The sequence below is a fragment of the Giraffa tippelskirchi genome, chromosome 6 (genome assembly GCF_054371585.1).
Source record: "Giraffa tippelskirchi isolate mGirTip1 chromosome 6, T2T-mGirTip1v1.2.pri, whole genome shotgun sequence".
In the NCBI taxonomy this organism is placed as follows: Eukaryota; Metazoa; Chordata; class Mammalia; order Artiodactyla; family Giraffidae; genus Giraffa; species Giraffa tippelskirchi.
The window spans coordinates 158,826,905-158,848,832 of record NC_137280.1 but is presented as its reverse complement, the minus strand read 5'-3'; the positions used below and the strand labels follow the sequence as shown (position 1 = coordinate 158,848,832).

The 21,928-nt window shown below is 38.5% G+C and overlaps 1 protein-coding gene across 29 annotated transcripts in view; it reads left to right on the top strand.

Moving 5' to 3' along the window:
• The window catches only part of MEF2C (myocyte enhancer factor 2C), a 176,163-nt gene that overhangs the window by 92,726 nt on the left and 61,509 nt on the right, over window positions 1-21,928 (top strand). For all 29 annotated transcript variants that reach the window (XM_081504935.1, XM_081504932.1, XM_081504919.1 and 26 more), the window contains one exon: window positions 1,122-1,325. In XM_081504935.1, the coding sequence (XP_081361061.1) occupies window positions 1,122-1,325 (204 nt within the window). The remainder of the gene's footprint in view (window positions 1-1,121; window positions 1,326-21,928) is intronic.

Here is a 21,928-nt window from a genome sequence, read left to right as displayed (position 1 = left end):
AATATACCACAGTGCCTCATTTCCTACACGTATTGAACCATTGAAATTTGGTCTTCAGGAGAATCTTATAGAAATACTGTTCTACAAAAGACCTGCTGGGAAACACTGGGCCACAAAGTATACAGGCTTAGACTTAGGAACTTTCATGGTTTTGGGGTGGGCAAAGTGGAGTTTACTCAAGAGAAGACTGAAATTGGGAACAGTGAAATGCACATCTGTAGTTGGTAGCATTGGCAGGTGGAAGTGTTTGAAGCCAGAGCAGCTCTTGTAGCCAACTCATCAGGAAGAAAAGGCACTGACAAGAGTGAGGTTTTGAAGATTAGGATGAAATGAGGGAGGGAATGGTTTCAGACAGGAAGATTGCTTAGGACAGGAAGCTGATAAAGACGGGAATGATCAAGACGCCTGGGAAATAGACAAGGAAGCGTGAACCTGGGAAATATTTTGAGGGAAGGAATTATGGGACTTGGTCATAGATTGGAGTAAAAGAAGAGAAAGGCAAAGATAACAATACAGTTTCTGGCTTGGGAGAGCAAGAAAGGGACACAGAAGAATGAAACCAAGACCCTAACAGTGTTATGACTAAAGCTCTTCCCAACTCCCTGCTGGATTTCTAGAAAACAGGCTACTACTATGTCTGAAAGTACGGTCAGATCCCTTCAAGTGTTTTCAGTTAAATGGCATGAGACTAACAGTTTTGAGAAGTTTTGAACACAGATCTAAAATACTATGTCCATAATGTCATGTCCAGTCTTTGAGTAGCCAAAATAGAAGCTCCAAATTTATAATTAAGAAGTACGCTAACACTGCTGAAATTGACTTTTTAAAAAAAATCTTGAATTGCTCAACAAAACACCTCCCAGGTCATCATCATCATAATGCCCTACACGAAATCTGGCATTTACAGTTTCTACATTGAGCAGCAAGCTAGAAATCCCACATTTTCGAATTCTAAGCAGAAATTAGTTTTAGATCTCTTTGCTTTCTCTCCAAACACGTTAGTGCGGAGGGCTCTGATCACGGCCCACTTGGTGTTACAAAGGGAAAGAAGTGCCGTTGTTGTTTTTCAAGGCGTGCTTTTTCTCTCTCTTTTAAAAACCCGCCTGCTCGCTGTCTTCCAGGTGACGTTTACAAAGAGGAAATTTGGGTTGATGAAGAAGGCATACGAGCTGAGCGTGCTGTGTGACTGTGAGATTGCGCTGATCATTTTCAACAGCACCAACAAGCTGTTCCAGTACGCCAGCACGGACATGGACAAGGTGCTGCTCAAGTACACGGAGTACAACGAGCCGCACGAGAGCCGGACGAACTCGGACATCGTGGAGGTGAGCACGCGCGCGCCTGGGGAACCCCAGACTTAGAGCCACTTGCGTTCATACCTCCCCTCCTCTCCTCCCTGCCTCCACACAACACAGCTTCCTTTTCCTAAAATGTTTCTATGCCCGCAGGTGTACCCAGGGTTATGGCCCCAATTATTACTCCACCCTCTCTCTCTCTCTCTCAAAATGCAAAGTGAGAGTGGTATGATAGCAGGGACTCCGTGAATGTGCTCCTTGCTAGAAATCAGGCTCCTTGTCAAATTATTAATCTCATCCTTCTTGAGTCGCCCTTGCCCACCCCAGTGTCAGGCCACCAGAAATGGAAAGTGTGGCTACGGGGACAGCTCACCCACATTTTAAATGACTTCTCATGATTTCTTTTAAGTATATGCTAAAGTATATACTTCTCATGGTTTCTTTTAAGTATATGCTTTGACAGCCTAGTCAAAGAAAAAAATTAAAGTGAGCTCACAGTAACTTTTCATTTGTTTTTCACTTTATGTCTCTTCTTTCTAATTCATTCTTCCTAATGTATTCTTGCTGAAAGAGTAAAGACAGTTATTCTCCTAGAAATGATTCCTCCCCAAATCATACAGTTTAATATAGCGCTGTTGATATACGTGGAATCAGAAATCGGATGAAAATGAATTTCTAAATGTCACTTGGTGTTTTATCAAAAGTTAGATTTAAAACACGGTTCCATTGTGCCAAAAAGAAATAAGCACCATGTTGAAACTCGAAAATATTTTTTATGTGTTACCATAAGTAACATTGCCATACAATTTTAAATGTTTCCCACATGTATCCTATTTATATGTTATTGCCTTATAGTACCCTTCGTAAGCAATGAATACTAAACCAAAAAGGAAGAGGTATGATAAGGTTTATATCCCCATTATTCAGAGATAAAATATCCCCATCTATTTTCCCCACCTGTCTGTCTCCTCATGGTTTCCTTGATTATGACTGCTTTTCCAGAATTAAGAGAAAATAAATGTTTCAGAAGTATGTATTCAGAATCAGTCTACCAGAGTACAAGTTATTCTTGCCATTGCTTTAACTGATTCCATATTATGAAAAAATCTAGTTCTAATCCTGATCAAATTAATCTACCTCTCACATCGATCTTCTCTGTACCTGTTAATTATCTAAGATTACTTCTCATTTCTTTACTTTTATTTGAAAGGTTTTTTTTTTTTTAATTTTTTGCCTAATAAGACCAAGCAAAGAATTTCAGAGAAACAAAAGTAGATGACAAGTAGACCTAATGTGTGTATTTTAAAATACTTTCAGATTTGCATTACTACGCATTTAGTGTTTCACTGACCGGTGATTTTAATTGTGGACTTGCCTTGATCTTGAAATTTAAGATCATTTATAAAACTTATCTAGTATGTATTTCAGATAGCATTTTATTCATGCACAGATATAAATGTAAAAATACATAAATATTAACAGTTGTCAAACCTCATAAGTGCTTTCACATGCATGCTTGTATACATTCACACACAGTTAACATGAGTTCTGAAGACAGAACTCTATACTCAAAACTCCACTTCATTACCAAAATCATTACAATAAACATTGCAGAGCAACAAGAAAAAATTGAATTGGATTTTGTCATCAAACTTGAACTGCTCCTGTCCTTCATATGGTGGGAAATGCAGTTGAACTGTGTTAATCTAGGTGAAAATTTGACTTTTTAGATTTGTTTTCCTAGGAGTTTAAAAATCTATAAAATTATCTTCTGTGGGCTTTGCTCAGGAATATACTCTGTGGTTTAAAGGAGAGTTGAAACTTCACATACTCTAGAGATTTTCATATTCTGGGACAGATGGGTTTCTCAACCAGACTTCTTCACGATCATGAGAACACTGAGTTGAAAGTCAAAGGGCTTGCATTTGAAACCCTTGCCTTGCACAGTCTTACTGGGTGACAAACTGGCTACTTCTCAGGTCTGAAGTTTTCTCATCTCAAAAACCAGGACAGTGAATTTGAAAGTTTTGTACAATGTAATTCTTTAAAAAGCAAAAATAGTAGAGTAGCAATTCCATCATTATCCTGCCCTTAACATCAATAGATTAAAGTTCTGAATCTCTCAAAAAGACATTCTGAGGCTCCTAGATCAAAACTAAAGATGCTTTGATTCTCTGAAAATCACATATAAGTCTATAATGATTCAGGACTGACCTGCTTAACTACCTGAATCACAACAGTCTTCACCATTTGGCTTTCCCACACTGTAGTAATAACTGAGATAATGCAGAAAGCAGTCAAGTGGGATCCCTAAGCTTGACAAAGTTTGTACCACAAAAATACAGAGAGTACTTTTCAAAGTGCATTTCACTGAAATCAGTGTGCCTGAGATACTTGGTGAAGAAGAAGGGATCTCGGTGGGAAGCTGTATTTGTATTAAGTTTCCCAAAGTAATTCTTGCACACACGAAGTTTGAAGACCTCTGCAAGATGAAGACATGAATTGTGTTGCAGGCTAAGAACCTGCAATGCATCAGAGACTTGAGAAATCTATTCTTAGAACAGATCTAACACAAAGTTGAAAGTTAGGATAGTTTACTACTCCTGGGTAAAATTTTAAATCCTATTTATTTTAATTTAATGGAATACACTTAACTGAGAAGTTTAATGAGGAGCATAATATGTTTCATGAAGGGTCATTAGTTTTATATTTCCCATTTGGACCATTACCCCTCTCCCTTAACCCTCTGAAAACAGTTTACTCACAAGAAAAAAAAAGATTGGCGAAGAGAGAGGAATAACACGATTCCCAGTATTCAGCCCTAAATACAAATTTCTGGGCCATACCAGAGTAGTGTTACAGGGTCATAGGAAATTGTGCAGCGCGTGGGTGTTGAAAGAGATTCCTTCTTTTAGCAAAAAAGCTCTTCGTAATTATCATGTCTTTGCTTGATAATTAGCACTACTGTTACAATGGCACAAAGACTTACAAAGACTTAATAGACAGACTGGGATCGGGGTTTTTTTTTATTATTATATTATAATGCAGCTTGAATATCTGTTTAGATACAGTATATAAATATGCCACACTTTGTAAATGTGTTAAGTTTTTAATCCACTGGTTAGGAAAAAAAAACCAAAAACAATTATTGTATTAAAAACACTTCCTTTGAAGAAAGTCCATTTTATTTAACTCTATGACAAGTGTACTAGGTATTTACCCAAAGTGGTAGCTTGTGAGGCTATGAAAATTCAGTGGAGGCTCTGATGGTATTCAGAAACTGCTTCCTTCATCCCCTTGCGCCTGTCTAGCGCCAATCCTGGTTCTCTTGGCTGCCTGCCGACTCCCACAGTTGATGCTGGACTCATTCTGGAAGGAGACGTGGGGCTGAGCACTTCAGGATGAACTGAAGATCTCAGGTCCCGTGGGACATGCTGTAAGCCTGTAGAGCCATTTCTTCACTCAGCAAGGATTTAGCAGGCACCAGCTTAACGTTCAGCACCGCTCAAGGACTTCTGAACCAGGAGACAGGCATTCGTGTTAAGGATATGAAACAGACAAAAATTAGCTTGGGAACAATCAGAGGGCAAAGGAGCAGTAATCTCATTAAAGTGATACAAACTGCTGAAAGGAAGGCTTCAGCTAAACAGTTTAACAAAACTTCAGACAGGTCGTTGATCACCGGATCATTCCAGGTGATCCTGGGAGAGACAGAAGTCCCAGACAGGTTACCTCATATCCAGCGCATGTTTTCTAACCACAAAACCCGCTTGGGAGCATCACTTAGCACCTGGCCAGGAGGGAACCTCTCACCCCTTGGTGACTCAGTAATTCTGTTTGAGCTGTTCATCTAGTCTGGGCTAGTAACCAAGTGACTCTCTGTGGCCGTGGGATAAAACATAAGAACCCATTCCGCTCCCCGGGAAATCAAAAAGATGGATGTAACCCCTGCAGAAAGAACCTCTGATTCACAGCTCTCTCAGTAGAAGATTACTGGCTTTTCTTTTTCAGATGCAAGGATGAGAAGAACAGAGAGTCTGTGTGTGGGTGAGAGAGGGAGCATGTAAGCGAGGGGGGCAAAAAGCAAGGGGAGAATAAGAGATGATATTTACATGAAATTTTATTTTCTGTTACCTGATCCCTGTTTTTGGATTTAAAGACAGTTCTAGCAAAATGTCTCCTTGCACAGTAATAATTAAGGCCTGAATTGGGTCTGCAAAGGCCTTAAAATAGCTTATACACTTTAGTATTCCACAGTGTTCCTGGAGGTTATCAATAAGTTAACTACCTTTACATAGTTGGTAAAAATTAAGAACAATTTTTGTTGAAAAGCAAATTCAGCCAGTAGTGGAATTGGACTTTACAAACTCTGTATTACAAAAGTTGGGAGTAGATATAAAATATGTCTCTTTTACATGGGCTTTCCTTATATAACCCAATTAAATAAGTTTCAATTTTATGCTTATAAAAATGTAGATACATGAAAATATATATGTTTTATAGGTATGTGTTACACAGATACTTTTCCTAAAAGAAAAAGAACATTCACTTATATGTTTGGTCATTTGTTGAATTTTCATTCTTTCATGCATTCACTGAACAAAGATTGGCTGAATTCCTGCCATGTGCTATGTGCCATGGAATGCATGGAGATACGAACGTAACCAAGGCCTCTCAAGGTCTCTTGGTCAGGATTGCTCACAAGGTCATGTGTGATCTAGCCTCTGTAATTCTCTTCTTCTCTAGCCTCACCTTTTGTTATTTTCCTCAGCCACCCCCTCACCCAGTTCCCATCCTATACTCAAGCCATCTAGTGATGCTTATATCCTTCAACTTCTCCAAGCACTGTTTGTTTTGTCTTCAACATTCCTTTCTCGGTCTTTACTTGGCTTTTATTTATCCTTCATTCAAGTCAGGCCCCAGTTTATACTTTTGGAAATATCCTGGATATGCTCTGTAACTTGTGTTTATTGTTTTTCCTATATTATAATGTAGGAATCTAATATGTTCTATTTTCTCTATCAAAGCACTGTTGAAGCTATTATCCAATTGCTTTTTCCACAAGAGATTTTTAAACTTCTAGAAGGCAGGGCCACTGCACATTTTGTTTTTCATCACATCTCCAGGGCTTAATGTGAGGTTGAGAGAGTGTTAGGCCATCAGAATATATCTGTAGAAAAAATAAACAGAGGAAGACAGTTATAATAGGATATACCATGGGATTGTCATATAGCATGATGTTACTCGTTTAAAGTATAAAAATGTTTTTATAGTTCCAATGAAACAGTTCATTAAAATTTTATAAATTTCATCAAAGCACTATCAAAAACTACAGTGATCTAGATATGTACCATCTAATACAGTAGCCACTGGCCACGTGTGGCTAGTGACTAGCAAATGGGACAAGGGAAGATGTAGAATACATTGATATCCAGAAAATTCTGTGAGACAGCACTGGTCTAGACTGAAATCTGAAAAAGGAGGCATTTAAACTAATTGTGTTTTCAAGTCAACACCAGGATTCATTCTTCAGTGTGAAATTAGAACAGTGCATTTCAGAGGTGAAGAACTGTGTAGCCTTGAGATTTTAGAATCCAAAGCATAAATGTTCACTTTGAGAGACACCAGTCTGGAATTACACACTCATCGTAAAACTGAAAGCACATTTTGCCCCCACACCAGTAACCACAGAGTGAATCAGTAAGCTTACCGTCTGGTTCGAAAGTTCTTTTGAGTTGTCCAGGCTGACAGGGAGCACTAGCCACGTGAACTAGGTAATGCGTGCTGTTTGTTTAAACGTGAAGCTTGTGAACGGAAGGATGGTAGGTCTTCCTTGTTACTATTTTAAACTTACTTGAAGCAGAATAGGCTAGTATTTAACTTTATAATTAGTAATTAATTTCTTCAGAAAAGCAGTTTTTTTCCAGAAACTTAGAGAAGTAATATTCTTGAGCTACATTAAAAATTCTTCTTAGATTACTGTAAATTATAATTAAAATAGTTCTTATTGTGAGTAGCTCAGTAATTCTGCCTTGTCCTCTGTTAAACTAAATACATAATTGCTTTTGGATAGATAGTATTGAAAATTGAAGGATTAGTATATTCCATAAAGATTTAAACCTTCAGTGTTGAGGCTTCTAAGGAAAACAAGAAAAAGGTTATTTTGTTAAAAACAGTAAAAAAAAAAAAAAGGTTTTGCCTATTTCTCCTAAGTTGTAATGTTTGTTTTGTTTATATATCTTTAAAAGACTTTTGCTTGTCTCTGTAAATCAAATTTATATTTGTTCCCTGAAGTCTGAAAGAAACAGGTCTAAAATGTGTTCATATTTCTCATCAATCCGCAATGAATTTCTGTATATCAAATTTGAAAATCCATTCCTTCTTAAAAATAATGCACTTGCTTAATTTGCATATATTTTATAAACATGAAAAGCTGTGTCACATGTCATTTATTAAGAAAATCACTGTTGAACAAATAAAGTGCATGTTAGATTACTCAAGTTATATGCACAAGGCAATAACACATTACCTCTCATCTCTCTCGTTACACAGCTCTAATGGCTTAGTACTAACAGAGTCAACAGAAAATTATTTAATATAAAAAAGAAATTTATTTAATAATAGTAGGAGCAGAAAAGACAATAGGTTTCAAAATACAGCCTTTTGTCAGTAGTGAAACTGCTTTAAAATTATTCACCATCACCATTTTATCATTATTATTTTACATGAATCACCTTGAACTGGAACAAACCCAAAGTCCTCATGGATTTTTCCCCTCAATATCTGAAAGTGAAAGGGGGGAACATATTTAGCCTGAATCATCATTATCAATATTTAATGACATTTACAGAGTTCATGACACCTACAACTTGGTGTTGGACTGCACATTTGAACCAAATGTTGCATTCTAGCCATTGACAGTCCTTAGGTAAAGGTAACATTATTTGGTTTTAAAACATAGCAAATAAGATATCAAAGAGTGGAATATCCTTATTTCCTTAGGGTTGGTACTAAGTATATGGCTACGAAATACTCAAAAGTGAAGCTTTAGGAACAATTTCAGAGTCCTGCCTAGAGTCAGAATAAAAGATAATGAGTCTTGAATCAAAGGATGTTTATTATTTCAACTGGCTCACTGCATTTTTAAGAAGTATTATTATAAACCTACTTTCCTCTCTGTGAAGGACGTGATGATTTTTTATTTATAACTTCAACCCCCAGCTCAATGTATGGCATATTGTAGACATTTAATAAATATTCTATATATGTACATATATATACACTTATATATGAGGCTTTCCAGGTGGCTCAGTGGTAAAGAATCTGCCTGTCAATACAGGAGATGCAGGAAACACGGGTTCAGTCCCTGGGTCGGGAAGATCCCAGGGAGAAGGAAATGGCACATCACTCCAGTATTTTTGTCTGGAAATTTCCACTGACAGAGGAGCTTGGTGGGCTACAATCCATAGGGTCACAAAGAGTTGGCCACACTGAGCGACTGAGCATGTATGCACGGATACATATATATGTATGCATATATACAGATACATCTGTACCTGTGTATATATACTTATGTGTATATATAAAAATACATATATATAAACAACTTACTGATGATCATTATGGTATAAATATTAAAATTTACCAAGTTTTCTTCATTGAAATCAGATTTGTTCTAATAATAATAAAAGGTGAGAACCAGAGATGGATAAAGGCTGTTGCTTCCTTCATAGCTCAGTTGGTAAAGAATCCACCTGCAATGCAGGAGACCAGAGATGGATAAAGGCTGTTGCTTCCTTCATAGCTCAGTTGGTAAAGAATCCACCTGCAATGCAGGAGACCCCAGTTCGATTCCTGAGTCAGGAAGATCCACTGGAGAAGGGAGAGGCTACCCACTCCAGTATTCTTGGGCTTCCCTTGTGGCTCAGCTGGTAAAGAATCCGCCTGCAATGTGGGAGCCCTGGGTTCGATCCCTAGGTTGGGAAGATCCCTGGAGAAGGGAAAGGCTACCCCACTCCAGTATTCTGGCCTGGAGAATTCCATGGACTGTATAGTCTGTGGGGTCACAAAGAGTCGGACACAACTGAGCGACTTTCACTTTCATCACTTTATGTAAGGAAGAAAAAAGGTACAGGGGACCATGTAGAGATATTTCTTGTAGTCCTGTTGGAAAGTAAAAGACTTTCAGACGAACATATGTAGATTCCTGGGAAAAAGAGAAGCAACCGAGAAGCGATGGGGGTACTTCGGCCAGGATCTAACAAGAGAGATCAGAGGGTCTCAGGCAAAATGCCTCCAGCCCAGTCTGAATCACTGAGGGGATCTTGCTTAAAGGCTGATTCTGATTCAGTGAGCGCAGGGCAGGGCCCAAGAGTCTGTATTTCCAACAAGCTCCCAGATGATAACTGATGCTGCTAGTCTGTGAACCAAACTGAGTAGCAAGGAGCCAGAGCCTTTCCAAATACCTATTTTCTCCAGCGTGGAGTTTGAAAGTACATTTGTGAACCTTTTTCATACCATCAAAAAATTTTTTTTAAACTGATATATGGTTAAACTAACTCTTGAAAGCAAGCACGTTACATTTTTGGAAGCACAGTATAAAAGGCCTGTTACTACACAGTGAAGTGAGCGCTGTGTCTCCTGGCCCCTCCCTTGTGCGTGCCCATTCGTGCCCATCACTTGCTAGTGGCTCCCAAGAGCAAGCATCAAGGAAGATTCTGAGTTCAAGACCAGACTCGGCAGGCAAGTATGATGTCTATGGTTAGCAGTGGGTGCAGAGTGGTGGCAGCTATGCATTCCTCATTACCCTCATGATCAAAATAATTCATAGGACATTCTGGAAAAAGACTCCAGACCCCATCATTAAAAGCACTATAATTAGGCAAATGCTGCATATGTATACAACAGATTGGGTGGATAGATTATCTTATTGGGAATATATCTCATTTTACTAATAGCTGTTTGGCATGTTATCCAGTCACGTCTCAACGGCATGTAGTGTATTATGTGTTACCCCAAAGTTTAGCCACCTAATGGAAGTTTTCAATAAGGAAAAAAAAAAAATCCCTGTCAATTATTTCTAAAGGTCATAGAGTTAATGACTAGCTGGGAGGTTAATTAGATTCTGAAAGCCTCTTCATATCAATTAAATCTCTTATCTTTATGTTTTAGTAAATAAACTCAGTAACTATTTAGAGCTACTGTTTTAGGATAAGAAACACCATAAACAGTAAACTCTACAATGGGTATTTGGTTTTTTCCCTCACATCTGATAAAATATTATTACAAAAACTGTATATACAAATGAATAATAGTAACTCTTATTCAAGAATTTCTGAATTTAAACCTTTATTTTTTGATATACCATACAAATGCCTCTTTAGTCATAAACAAATGGCATCACTGTGCCCTCAAGAAAACCATTTAGGAGAGGAAAATCTCAGGTCAAAGTTGCCCTGAGAACGAGCTGCAATCAAAAACCCACCCCAGTCTCTGTTCCCTTTAGTTCCAGCAACCAAACCCTTTTCAAGGTTACCTGTACACATTTGTAAATAATTAATATATTTAGCGCCTATGGCCTGACAAAGTCAGTCATTTCTGTCATGTGAATTCTCTTTGGATAATACAACCAGGTTTCAGATGAAATGAAACAGATCTGCACTAATGGCTACAGGTGGCTATTTACATTTTAATTAATTGAAATTAATAAAATCAAAAGTTTAGTTCTTCAGTCTCACTGGCCACATTTCAAGTGCCCCATTGCAACATGTGACTAGTGGCTCCTGTTGGTCAAGATGGGTTCAGAAATGTTCATCACCCCAGAAACCTTCTATTTAGCAGCCCTGATGTAAGAACGAAACTGTCAAACCCAGCGCTCTTGTTCATGAGGTGTAACTACCATGATGATTGATGGATACAACATAATAAAGGACCTGTGAGCTGGTGAGGTTGCACTGGCTATTCCATCTTTCATTCCCACTGCAGGCATTAGTTGCATCCCTACTGGGTGTTAGGGTCTGTGCCAGGGAAGGGAGAACCAATCAGGAAAGCTGAGGCACACAGCATTTACTCCCAAGAATGGCATATTTGTTAAAGTAAGTGGGATTCTGTGGATCAAGAGGAGAGGATGGAGGGAACACTGAAGTTGAAATTACCCTGAGGAAGAAGGAAAAACGGAGGAAGGGACAGGAAAGGAACAGTCCTAGGGGAGCAGAAACAAACCAGGTCAACTCCAAGCTTTTCCACCAGAAAGGGAATGTGCATGCGTTCGCAGCCTCATGTTTCCTAATTAGGTATGTGGGGAATTTTATCTTCTCCCCAGGCTTCGTGACTAGGTTCTCCTTAAAGGTGGTGGTTCTGAATTAGTTTCACATGGGGAAAAAGAAAGCTGCAGAGCGATTTTCCTAAAGAATGTTGTTGGAAGCGTTATCGTGAGCATTCGCCTTTCAATTTTACTTGTAGGATAGAACTTTAAAAGCCCCACAGATTTGGAGAGAGATTGGTTCTGGTTGTGGCAACACCACACATTAGTTCTCTAACCTGGGCTGACCTGTTCAACATTCTTGGGCTTTGGACTCCTGCTCTGAGTTAGTTGGTCCACCCTGACCCATCCTGGCTCTCAGGGCTGAGGGGATGACAGGCTGTAAAAGATGTCAGAGCCCACTGTCAACTGTTAAGTTAGGTGTGGTTTAGATGCTAAGTCGTGTCCAACTCTTGCGACCCCATGGACTGCAGCCTGCCAGGCCCTTCTGTCCATAGGATTCTCCAGGCAAGAGGACTGGAGTGGGTTGCCATTTCCTTCTCCAGAGGATCTTCCTGACCCAGGAGTCAAACTCAGGTCTCCTGCATTGCAGGCAGATTCTTTACCCGCTTAGCTATGAGGGAAGCCCTTAACTTAGGTAAGATGTTTTTATTTTCGACATCAAGGGAAAAGTTCAGGGAATTTAAGCTGTTTTACCAAAGGACAGAGAAGCAGCAGCTTTTTATATTGAGAATAATTATATAGCATTTTCTATTAATAGTTATGTGTGCTTAGTCGCTCAGTTTCGACCCCTTGAACATGTAGCCCACCAGACTCCTCTGTCCATGGGTTTTCCAGGCAAGGATACTGAAGTGGGTTGTCATTTCCTCCTCCAGGGGATCTTCCCGACCCAGGGATCGAAATTGCATCTCCTGTGTCTCCTGCATTGCAGGCAGATTCTTGACCCACTGAGCCATTGGGGAATGCCTTAATAAATATCGCATTCTTATATAAATAATTATAGCACTTATATAAATTAAGGGGATCTAATAAAGGCTAGTGATGTTTTTTCCACAAGCATTTGTGAAGTGTTTCCTACGTGTGAGGCATTGGGCTGAGTGCATAGGAAACGTGTTAGTGATCATGAGGAGTCCCTGGTCCTCCAGGGCCGATAGGCCGTTGTGGATACAGCATGCGCAATGTTTGTTCCCTCATTCAGCAGATATACGTGAACATGAAGATCAGGTGCTAAACTTTGTGCTAGTTACTGGTGATGCACCGGTGACTATCCTGTCCACCAGTCTGAACCATGAAAAGACTTAGGGCCCAGCAGGATAACTGAAGGAAAAGCAAGTAATTTCAGTTGTGAGCCCATGAAAACATCCATCTCATGGTGGATTAGAAGGGCAAACACAACTTTGAAAGGTAAGTAGAGTAAGTTGATAGGCTGAGCCAGTCTGCAAGTCATTTTTCCCCCGTGTAAAGTAAAAGCAAGACTAATAAAGGTAATGATTTAGAGATATACAAATGCACACACACACACACACACATATGTATGTGTATATGTAGCAGGCTTTGTTTCCCGTTGGCCCTGGATTTTTTTTTTAATATGTCGTTTCTCTGTAAACATGTGGCTATAATTTTTAGGGACATTCTATAGAATACAAATGTTTGAAAAATGCAGTGAATATAATTACCTTTAAGTTTGACAAAAGGGTCTCTGGTGTTGAGAACGGAAACTTTCAGCTTGTATCGGACATCCTCATCTTAACTGTGCAGATGAGGATCCCTCGACCCCCTCCCTAAATTCTAAAACACCCTCCGTCTGGCTGAGAGGCTGGAAAATTACTACATGCCTGTGTAACATTCGTATAACCTAATAGTTCTACAACCTTTCTCGCAGTTCAATCATTGGAGAATGTTCTTTGTGTTTGTAGTCCGCTGTTTCACATAGTAACAGCTTGTTGTATTTTGGTCTGTTTGCCAGAGGGAAGGTTTATTTTTAAAACCCTGAACTCTGAATTTTTCTTTATTTTTCCAAGATTGAAAGCAGCTGAACTGCCTGGAGTTACAGGTTGAAGGCTGCTTTACAATATGTGAAGAGAAGCTTCTTTCCCTCCTCCCTTTGTGTGTGTGTGTGTGTTTAAATTTTTTCCGAACAAATGTCTTCTAACTGGTAGTTGTCTAAAAATAGAAATCTGCCTAACTAAAAATAGCCTGGCTCTAGTTCGTGCCAAGGAAAATGGAGAGGAATAGGCGTGGAATAGAAGGCTGAGTAATCCAGTTCTATTCATTCAGAGAAACCTTTGAGAATGCAGCGATGATCAAGTACCCTCCAAAAACCGCAGGCCTGAGTCTCCCTTCAGACTTCTAGGTGCCAATAAACATTTTAGCCCCAGGACACATTTTTTTTCTCATAGGTTGTAAACATTTTCTAAAAGACAAGGCTTTGTTTCACAGAAATCTGACCAACTGCCATAACTAACTTTCCTAAGGTCTTAAAAATCCATAATTATAACATGTATTTCAAAAACGCATCTTAAATGAAAGTATTGTAAAATAATGTACATCATGTAATAATCAGGAGGAAACTGTTAACAATAAAAACCGCTTACTGCTTACAATTAAACTCGAAACTTGAAAGAGTTTCGCAGAAAGAAAATTATTCCTGTGACTCATTGTAGCTAAAAAGAGCGGCTGACTTATTTTAGTTTAGCTCTCTTGGAGGTAGAATTCTCTTGTTACGTATGTAGCCCCTTGATATGCCAATATTAGTCTCTTTTCTGACAACTGTACTTTGCATCCAAGCGTATTTTCACTTTTACTTTTTTAAAGGGAGTAGAAACTACTTTGAAAAGGAACACTTTGAAGGTAGGATGGCTTTCAGTTTAGAGAAAGAGAATTCTGAGTAAACCTTAAAAAAAAAAACCAGTTTTGTAATGGTAACGCTTTTTTTTCTCTCTCTCTTTTTGTTTTGCTTAAGTAATCTGAATAACCAGGTCAAACATAGCAACAGGGTGTGGAAATGTCAGCACAGTTCACGGGGTTATACGGGTCTGAGCATTGTTATGCTCAGTTCCTGTAGTGCTGCTGGTGATAAGACTCTTGAGACAAAGGACGATAATTGATGGAAAGAGACTTAAATCATTGCTATAAGAATCAAGGTCCTTGTATCTGTGTACATCAACTCCTCTGGTCTCCTTCCGTCTTGTGAAGCATTTTGTCGTCTTGCGTGGTGGCCCCCTACTGCTCTTTGTAATGGATGCAGACCACAAGTGATTCCTTCATGCTGCATACAGGGCGTAATTGTGTCTGTGTGGTGTATTAGTAATTACCAAGCTGAATTCCCATATTGTATCTTTAGTGCAGGCATGGAAAAATAGGACATACAACTCTGCATAGCCATTTTCAACCTAGATAGTGAGCCACTTAGAGCTGCATTCCAGGGACAAAGCCTTTTATATGCACACTTTTTGAACAAAATTTTCATTGTTGAGTCATTGGTGCTATGCAGGATACATTCCGTTTTGGAAATAATTACCTCTGATAATATATTCACTTCTGACTTTTCAGCAAAGCCTTTGTTATATGGAAAATATTGCTATTTTAATTGCTAAAAAATCATTTTAATATTGCTAAATAATAGTGATATGAGCTATAATAGCCATGCTAGACAATCGTATGAAAAGAACAGTGCATGAATTACTACACATAACAGATTGTATAACATTCATAAATATTAAATAATATAATTGTTTATTAGCATTTTTACTTAAATAACGTTATTTTCATATATAATTTATCCATCTTGGCTGAAGCATTGTTAAACTTCAGAAAAAGCTAGCAATGAATTTTTGTTACAGTAAGCAGATATAAATTAATAATTAATTTCTTTGCTATAAAATTTGCATCCATTCTTTATGTATTATGTAGCCAATATTGATTTGACTACCTTCTACTGGTTAGAGATTTGAAATGTCTACAGTATTATTTATAATAGAAGGCCAAATAACACAAGCAGAATGGTTTAAATGCGAGAAGGTGTGTTAATTCTGTGCATCAAATGCTTATAATGACAGTTGAAAGGTATTAAATGTAGCAAAGAAATTAATATGGCCATTTCATTAATGATAAGCGACGAGATTAGATTTATATTGTTATCAAATATGTGCATGGCTTTAATTCCATTTTTACCTCCAACTTTACAAGTGGGCTTCCAATATGTGTATTTTAGAAGTTTACTTCCATTTTTATCTGTAGATATTTTTATTCTAGCAGTAATTATTGAATTCCTAGGATATATAGAACTTTATAGTGATGCCAGGAAAGATACGAGTTGGGAAGCTACCATTTGTGACCTCACAAAACTTACAGTCTAGCTAAGGTAGAAAATACATACGTGAATCAACAGGACAAAATGGCCTAACAGGCATTATGAGATATTGACGGAGGCAGCATAACATAGTGTTTGGGAACCCCAGTTGCCAAAGTGGAGCTAAACTACCCAAATTTGTGTCCCTCCCTACTTCTTACCAGTTGTATGTCCCTGGACAAATCACTTAGGTGTTCTTCCTCTTTATTTTTCCCCTTTCTAAATGGGGTTTAATAATAGTACCTAGTACATAGCTGTTATGACAGTTAAGTGACTGAATATTTTTTAAATGCATAGAACAGGGTCTGGCACATAGTAAGGTTTATGATGATGATACCTTGTAATCGAGTAACAACTGTAGGAAGGAGAATATTTTAAAAGTCAGGGATGGTAGCCGTGATTGGTGATATCTCTTAAGCTTAAACAATTGAAATGCAGAAAGATGGTTATGAATTGATGAAGCGGATGGAGATGAACTTTTCAAAAGACTAGTTATGCAAAGATTCACAAGAAGAAAGGAGCAAGGGCCTGAAAAATATTAGTTTGATAAGAATTGAAAGTTCACAGGAGTGGTAGAAAAAATGGCAAGGGAAATGAGGAAGAGGAGGAAACAGATAAATCAAGAGCTCTAAATGTTTCGTGTGAAATTTGGTGCAATACGGAAGGTATGAGAACGATACTGTACGGTCTCAAGCAGAAGAGTAACAAAATGACAACCAAGTAGAAGTAATATAATTGTAAAATGTAGATATGCCAAAACATTTTAATTTTATAAGTAACATGTATATGTGTACATCCTATAAAGCCTAAAACCTTTCATTATACTTACATATTTTAAGCCATTTATGCCATACTATGAACAGCTATGATTATAACATAGAAAGTTGTTTTTGAAATATGCATGTAATTTCAGTTTGCACTGATAATATGCACATGCATTTATTTCTCTGACTAAAGACGAAATGTCAGATGTGGTATCTTAAAGGAGCAAACTATAAAGACCTCAGCAAGCATATTTAAACTATCTAAGCTTCTGTAGATTAAATTGAAGAAAGCAAAATCTGTAAATTTTGATGTTCCTAATGAAGTATATGGACTTCCCTGATGACTCAGATGGTAAAGAATCTTCCTGTAATACAGGAGACCCAGGTTCAACCCCTAGGCCGGGAATATCCTCTGGAGAAGGAAATGGCAACCCACTCCAGTATCCTTGCCTGGAGAATCCCATGGACAGAGGAGCCTGGTGGACTACAGTCCATGAAGTCACAAAGAGTTGGACACCACTGGATGACTAACAGACACACACAATGAAGTATGTGCACTTTGAATGACCACATGAACAGACCAGGATTCTGGATACAATACTGCCAAATCTAAAACTCTACCCTTAGACTTCCACGCCTATAATCTAGAAGCTCAGCTGGTTTTTTTTGGTATTATTTTAATTGAAGTATAATTGACTTACAATGTTGTGCCAATTTATGCTGTACAGTATATTAGACCTATAGACATTATATATATATATATATATATATATATATATTCTTTTCCATTATGGTTTGTAAGGCCACAGGGGGTGTGGGAGAAGGGGCTGAAGCAAGTTCTAGAGAGTCAGACAAATCTGGTTTCTTCCACTTTCATAAACTCCATGCTCTTGGGCAAGTGTCTTAAATCTCCACTGATGCTTAGCTTCATAAGCAGTAAAATTGGGATGGGAAGTCTCGCTTTTGGTCTTTTTGTGCACCTTAGCTTGTACAATGTATACATATAGCCATTAGCACATGTTGGGCACATGACGCCCTTAAACATGTTATTTCTTTTCCTTCTGCTCCTTCCTCCCGTGTGTGTAAACATAGACAATGTTTTCTAATTTTCTTCTCTCTCTCTCGCTCACAGACATATACACATACACACACACACATTCACACCTTGGACATTGAAGTTTTCAGTATATTTTGTGATTACGTTCAAACAAAATGTCACATTTTATAAATTGTTACATATAATACATGTATAAATATTTCTGTCATGAAGTCATGAAATTCTTCAGAGATAAAGTCTTCACTATACAGATTTTAAACTAAGGAAAAGGTAGAGAAAGGTTAAAAACTAGGAGTCACAAGTAACTCTATTAACTAAGGTCAAAACAGAATTGAAAAAAAAATAGGTTGAGCCCTGTCACATGGGGGAGCTTGCCCAAGTTTTGTTGGTGAACTCTGACAAGTAGAGTTAGGATAGAATTTGTTCCCTGGTGTTCCTTTTGAGGGCTTCCTTTGTAGCTCACTTGGTTAAGAATCCGCCTGCAATGCAGGAGACCCCGGTTTGATCCTGTGTTGGGAAGATCCCCTGAAGAAGGGAATGCTTACCCACTCCAGTATTTTGCATGGAGAATTCTTCATGGATCAAAGCGGACTGGCAGGCTGTGTAGTCCATGGGGGTCAAACTACCATGTATCCAGGGAAGAACGCAGAGAAAAGAAAGAAGGTGGGAGAGGGAGGGAGAGTGCGCTTGATTAAGATTTTAAGCCAAGGAAAGTAATTAGCAAATCTAAGACAAGAAATTCCATACACTGCTGGTTTCTTTTCTGACGCAAAAAACAAATAATTGATTTCGTTAAAATACTAGCCAGCCAACAGTGTTTAGTGGGATGATACTGTTAACAATAAAATATATCTTTCTTACATCGCTTCTAGCTTTGTATCTTTGCCCTGACTCCCTCAGTATTTTGATGACAGTAATGATACATGTTCTTGGAAGTGAGCCAAGCACGCTAACACATTACACATTTGGCGTAGTTCCAAGTGAACAGGTGTTTTAAATATTCCAGTCACATACCCGCAATGTACATCGCTACTGGGGAAAGGATATTCGCTTCTGAACCACTGATGTTCCTTTGACACTCTTCTGAACCACACCTGTTTTGCGCTCTGAAGACCTAGCAAAGATGAATTGTGACTTAAGGACAGACAACCATCAGAGCCCTAATATTTCCTATAGGAGGTGCAACAAATTTTATAGTTCCAGACTCTACACCTGACATCCAGTTACTGAGATCAAAGCACTTGCTGATCAATATTAGAAAAAAAGGAGAAATATTTCATTGCTCTCAATGATTGAGTTCCTACAAATATGAGAGATTTTATTTATATAGAGAAAAAATTAGTAAATTATATGACAGCAAACTATTTGCTATATTATGATTAGGGAAAGAAATTGGTTTTCCACTAGACACCATCATTCAGTTTGCAAATGCCCTAAAATAAAACAACCAAAAAAAAATTGTGGAACCTAAATTCTGAAAGTAAAGTATTTCCTTCTGGGGGCAAAAAGATGAAAACAGCTATGCAAAAATACATCTACCCAGAAATAATTCTGAAGATCCTTTCAGAATCCTTAGCTTCATGGTATAGTATGCACGCACACGCACACACACACACACACATGGATACGTACACATGTACATGCAGTTCACGTGAAACTGGCAGTTTTTCCAGCAGGTGAACTTGGTTATATAACTTGCATCTTCCTGTGTACTGTTTCCTGTGTCTGATCAACAGAATTGTGGTTGATTTCTATCTGTCCCTCTGGCTGCAACAATAAAGTAATATACAAGGTTGGAGTGGGAGGGGGTTCTCACTTCTCCCAGCCACTTGCTTTGACTTCACACCCCATCTTGGTATAGACTGGATTCCTCTGACCAGTAGTCAGTTGTGTGCATGAACTCATGGAAGCAGAGGTGGACCCTGTTTTGCTTCCTCTTTTAATGGTACTGTTTCCCCTCATCTTTTTCACAGTGGACTTTAAAAAGAAGTGGGAGTCTATTCAGAAAGATGGTGATGGCTGTTTGAGGCATTTTTAAATGATTAGGTGGTTACTGTGTGGTTAATATTATTTATTCAACAGAAAATTGACTTTAAGCCCGTGTAAAAAGCCAAGTATCATAACTGTAAACTTCTTTTAAATGTTATACAACTTTGTTTAATTTCACTTTTCAAAAAGTCCAGTTTCCCATCCGAGAGACGTGTGTGGGTTGGCCGGGCTGGGGAACCCTCCAGAGAAAACAAGGCAGCTAAGCCACTACGGAAGCAGCGTCGGTGACTGTGGGTGGCATTTCTCTGCTGAGTCAGGTCCGTGCCAGCCTTTCCCCAGGCTTTTACTAACACTGCGGATTTTCTGACAAGATGCAAAGCCCGAGTCTTGTGGTTCTTGAAACTCTCCTGTAGTTTTCCCCTTTTCCTTGGGACTTTGGGAAATTTTCACTTAAGAAGATCTCACTTCTTGCTCTGTCTTCCTAGCTGCTGGGAAAAAATTGGGAAGTTTTACCGTCATTCCTTTTACTTTTCCTCCCATCCGGCCTGTAAAGTAACAGTGTTATCCGTATCGTTTTGAAAACAAAGGAAAGGAAAGAGCTTATGTACCCATTTTAAAAGAAGAAGTTTTTATAATGCATGAAAGATTTCTCCTTGATCCTATAGCTTTGCCCAGAGAGAAACAATAGTTGTCTCCATAAAAAGCATACACTTCTTTTCTTTTCTTTTCCCTACCCTACTCTCCTGAAACGCAGCAAAAATGTCATCTTGTAGTTACCAGACTTGGCATCACTTATCTACTCAAGCAAATTAAAGTGAAGAGCTGAGCAGTTAGATTGTGAATCTAAGTAATATAGGCACCAAAAATTATAAAGCAATCTTTTTTCCTGAAGAACAGAGATATAAATTTCTTGCAAAATATTATTTTAATAATTGCAGCAAACCTACACTTTATTTTACCCAGGTAGATACAGTCAAAATGTTATTGCAAAGGACTTCCTTCCTCATCTTAAAAGTGTAGAGGTCAAAAAAATTAAACCACCTTTATTTCTGTACATTTTCAATAATCTCCCCTTAATTTTAACTGTGTAGCTGCATCCAAAATATTGACATTATTGAGAGCGTTCCCTCTCTTCAGTGGATAGTACAACAGAACAACACGAAAGCATTTTGGTTATCATTCATCAGAAAATGAATTCTATTACAAATATATCACTTTATGGAAAAAATGAGATTTGTCATGCACTTAATTAATTTCACCTGAGAGTAAGTGTTCAAAGAAAACGTAGGCAGACATCCCTGGTGGTCCAGTAGTTAAGAATCTGCCCACCAATGCCGGGGACACAGGTTCAATCCCTGGTCTGGGAAGACTCCACATGCTTCTGGGCAACTGAGCCCATGCGCCGCAGCTCCTGAGCCCGTGTGCTTCAACTCCTGCAGCCTGTGTCTAGAGCCTGTGTTTCACAACAAGAGAAGCCACCGCAATGAGAAACCCAAGTACCACAGTTAGAGAGAAGCCCCCCACTCACAGCAACTAGAGAAAACCCGCACGCACCAAAGAAGACAGCACATCCGAAAAGAAAGAAAAAGAATAAAAAAAGAAAACGTAGGCATAATTTAGGTAGCCTTTATTAAGTGGACAAGTTTGCAGAGGCAGCATCCTGAGATAGCTAAGAAAGCTAATTCTGGAGCTTGCACCTGACTGCGTTGGTTAACTTGGTTCTACCACTAACTCTCTTGGTGGACTTTGGCAAGTTCTTGGGCCGCCTCGCCCTTCTTTTTTCTTCATCCGTAGAATGACAGTCATAGTGGAAGAGTGGCTGTGAGGATTAAAAAACAGATCCACGCCAAGCTACAGACTCAGTCCCTGGCACACAGTATATGCTCAATAAATGGTAGGTGTTATTGGTGAGGAACAGATTCAACTAAGGGGAAGGTTAATATTTTGATAGTGTGGGAAGACTGGTTTAATTTCCTCTTCATGCCATAGAAGGGGAAATGTTGTTTTTATAGTTACCTAATGAATAATATGGAAGAAACTATTGCACAAATGAAAAATCATAGTTCACCACTCAACTAACAGAATCACTGAGAATTCACCAGTTATGGAAGTTGAAATACCAAACATAAAAATCAGGTTACAGTACATTTCCAGTGATAATGGCTGAAATTATTAAAACCATCCTGGCTGCAAAAGCAGGCAGCTCCCACC